At 43.9% G+C, this 3835-nt stretch overlaps 1 protein-coding gene across 2 annotated transcripts; it reads left to right on the top strand.

The window, feature by feature from the left end:
• The first annotated feature begins 806 nt into the window (after window positions 1-806).
• LOC120110566 (G-type lectin S-receptor-like serine/threonine-protein kinase At2g19130) lies at window positions 807-3568 on the top strand. 2 transcript variants are annotated; one of them, XM_088701269.2, is made up of 2 exons: window positions 807-3108; window positions 3201-3568. In XM_088701269.2, the coding sequence occupies exons 1-2, from the start codon at window positions 924-926 to the stop codon at window positions 3251-3253; spliced, it is 2238 nt and encodes a 745-aa protein (XP_088557395.1). In that variant the 5' UTR covers window positions 807-923; the 3' UTR covers window positions 3254-3568. The 2 variants fall into 2 exon arrangements, with proteins under 2 accessions (XP_088557395.1, XP_038981804.2); XM_039125876.3 differs by having other exon boundaries at window positions 810-3568.
• The last annotated feature ends 267 nt before the right edge of the window (window positions 3569-3835 follow it).

Genomic DNA, 3835 nt, shown 5'->3' with positions numbered 1-3835 from the left:
GGTCCATGGAGTTAGCTTTCCGTTTCTACTATATGTCTGTATCTTAATATCTTGTGCAAATACACGACTATAACTTATCTATATAGGCGGTCAAGATAAATTTAAACATGCTGACCAAACTTAATGCACTGGTATTATTGAGATTAAATTTAAATATTGCTAGATTCAGCAGCACAGCAACATAACCGCTTGATTATTTTTTTTTTTTTGACAAAAGAACTATTTGCTTAAAATTGGCTTTTTTGACTCGACTCATGCTTGTTGGAATCGTTAAGGCAATGCATGAGATTTTCCAACAGGACTGATCACCTCTCTCTTGAAGGCTGGCTATTTAACCATGAAGGGAGGACAAAGCTACCATTGATTTTTTTCATAGGAAGTTTTGACATGAACTTGAAGACAGTACTAGATCTTCATGACAAGTAGATGTTGATAATTCACCTTGCTTGACGGTGTTACACTATCTTTTTCCAACATTACTTGCATGTCATTTGTTTGTTCTTGCATATCGTTCGGGTTAACTTTCCATCAGTGAATCTTCTCATGAAACCTAAAATTATAAATGACTCTCACGTCTAGGCCATCCATCACGAGAGAGAAGGGTTTGGTTGGAAGGTAAGACGATCATTGCATAAACTGATTCTTTGACTAATTGTAATGGTAAAACTAGCAAACACTGAAAAGAGAGGGAGGGGGAAAAAAAGGACATCCAACAACTGATATTTCTACCAAACGTACGTAAAATTTTTCATAGTAGACAAAGAATCAACGGGCCCAAATTAGGAAAAGAAATCTAATCGTCCCTTTTAATAATTTGAAATTTGACTGCCTTTAAGATAACCTAAAAAGAGGCTGCAGCCACTGCCTCTTATTTATACATATTTACATAAGCAGGCTGGTGTCTGTCGCTTGCTTGTGCCCCCATGGATACTGAGATAAGGCCATGTTCCTCTCTCTCCGTCTTTCTTCTCTTCCTTCTCCTCTCTTCTCTCAACATCCAACACTGTGGAGCAACTGATAGCATCTCTTTGGGCCAGTCCGTCTCCGGAAACCAGACCATAGTATCCAAAGAAGGCAACTTTGAGCTGGGGTTCTTCACACCAGGTAACTCCCGTAACTACCACATAGGTATCTGGTACAAAACAATTCCAGTCCAAACTGTAATCTGGGTGGCGAACAGAGCAACACCCATCTCCAACACCTCCTCTGCCGAGCTAAAAATCTCAGAAGATGGAAAACTAGTCATCCTCAACAGTTCCAAAATCCCAGTTTGGTCATCCAATTCAACTCCATCAACCTCGAATTCCACGGTTGCTGTGCTTCTGGACACCGGAAATCTTGTTATACGCAATGGGTCAAACACTACAATTTGGCAGAGTTTTGATCACCCAACTGACACATGGATGCCAGGAGGATGGCTTGGAGTGAACAAGATCACAGGGGAGTATCAGAGCACCACTTCATGGGAGAATCCTGAGAATCCCTCCCCCGGGCCTTTCGCTCAAAGTATGGACCCCGATGGATCCAATCAGTTCGTATTGCTGTGGAATGGTTCTGAAACTTATTGGAGCAGTGGGCTGTGGAATGGCCAGTACTTCACTGCAGTCCCTGGTACCAGAGAAAGCACTCCCTTCAACTTCACCTTCGTCGACAACAAGCAGCGGAAGTATGCCACGTATACCATCCTCGACAGTTCTTTCATCACTCGGTGTGTGATTGATTCATCTGGGCTATTAAGGCAATGGTATTGGCTGAACAGCACCCAGAAGTGGCAGACAGTCTTTACTCAACCTTTGGCTCAATGTGATGTCTACTCTCTATGTGGAGCTTTCGGTATCTGCGACCAGAAAAGTTTGAATATTTGCCGGTGCTCCCATGGTTTCGAACCAGCTTCATTGAAAGAATGGGAGTTCAATGTTTGGAATTCAGGGTGCGTGAGGAAAACCAGTTTGCGATGCAGCAATAAAAGCTCGACCGGTGGAGAAGGGGATAGATTCGTTGAGATGACCAATATGAGACTGCCTGCCAATCCGCAGAACTTGACTGTTGGGAGTGCTAAAGACTGCGAACGGGCTTGCTTGAACAGCTGCTCTTGCACCGCGTATGCTTATGCGAATGGATGCTCAATTTGGACTGGGGACCTTCGGAACCTTCAACAACTCTATGATGGTGATAGTGGAGCTGGAACTCTGCATCTCCGGCTCGCTGCCTCTGATTTCTCAGCTTCAAGGACCTCACATAAGTTCGTAATAGATCTAACCCTAAGTGTCATCGGTGGAACTATTGGGATCTTGTGTGTTCTTGTTGGACTAATTTGGGCATTTCAAAGGAGGAAACGAATTCGAATGGCAAAACAAGTTGAGGGTTCTTTGATTCAGTTTACATATGGCGATTTGCAGCGTGTGACCAAAAACTTTTCTGAGAAGTTGGGTGGTGGTGGCTTTGGCTCTGTTTTCAAAGGGACATTAATTGACTCAACCGAAGTAGCTGTGAAGAGGCTTGAAGGCTTGAGACAAGGGGAGAAGCAATTCCGAACCGAAGTGAGCACATTGGCTGCTATTCAGCATGTGAATCTGGTTCACCTTCGCGGTTTCTGCACCGAGGGCAGCAAAAGGCTTCTAGTTTATGAGTACATGTCCGGAGGTTCCCTGGACTCTCTTCTCTTTCAAAACAAATCCACGGTTCTGGACTGGAAGACGAGGTATCAAATTATTCTTGGGATTGCGAGAGGACTAGCCTACCTCCATGAGAAGTGCAGGGAGTGCATCATACACTGCGACATAAAGCCAGACAACATACTTCTAGACAAGGACTTCTGCGCCAAAGTTGCAGACTTTGGCATGGCGAAGCTCATCGGTCGCGACTTCAGCAGGGTCCTGACAACCATGAGGGGAACCGTTGGCTACCTCGCACCCGAGTGGATTTCAGGCCTGCCAATCACCTCCAAGGTTGACGTCTACAGCTTCGGGATGATGCTTTTTGAGCTGGTATCAGGCAAGCGAAACGCATCGCACTCTGCAGATGGGAGCAAAATCTTTTATCCGTCCTGGGCGGCAACAAAGGTCGTTGAAGGCGATATATTTAGCTTATTAGACCATGGATTCAAAGGTGCTGCCGACCTTGAAGAGCTAACCAGAGTCTGCAGAGTTGCTTGCTGGTGCATTCAAGACTCTGAAGCTGACAGGCCAACAATGGGACAGGTGGTGCAGATCCTAGAGGGAGTCCTGGAGGTGAGCATGCCGCCACTTCCTAGGGTTCTTCAGCTCCTTACGGAAGATCAGAGCCAAATTCGTGATGATTTGTCATCCACTGAATACAAAGATCCACTTGATCAATCTCAGGATTTCTATCCGTAATTGTCAAGCTATAAGGGCCACATGAATCTCTGCTGAGCATGCCAATAATATGTAACGGGTTAAAGTATAGCTTATAGTTGTTATGATCCTTAAGATGGATGTTTGTATGAGGGTGTAATGTTCTATAGTGGCTGTAATATCTATTTAGTGGCATAAATGAGTTACCAACTCATCACTTTCCAAGCATTAGTTATAAAGATATGTTAGATACATGAGTAAGCTGGCAACTACCGGATGTCTCTCTTGCTGAAGACTCTGTTCATGTTCTTTTTCTTAACAATTTATTTTCAAGGCATTTATTTCACAATTTCTCAGTTTTACTGAATCACATCAATAATCAAACCACATATACGCATGTGTTTATGAAGTTCATGGACCAGCCATCTGGAATGATCATACCCCATGGATGTTTTCTTGATTACAGATAATGTTAATTAGACGTGGAGGAGGCTTCTTCCTCCCTCCCACTTCTTTGAAAG

The sequence above is a fragment of the Phoenix dactylifera genome, chromosome 1 (genome assembly GCF_051530095.1).
Source record: "Phoenix dactylifera cultivar Ajwa chromosome 1, Ajwa_hap1_PhDact_Kaust_v1.1, whole genome shotgun sequence".
NCBI classification, from domain to species: domain Eukaryota; kingdom Viridiplantae; phylum Streptophyta; class Magnoliopsida; order Arecales; family Arecaceae; genus Phoenix; species Phoenix dactylifera.
This window is presented reverse-complemented; position numbering and strand designations above follow the sequence as displayed.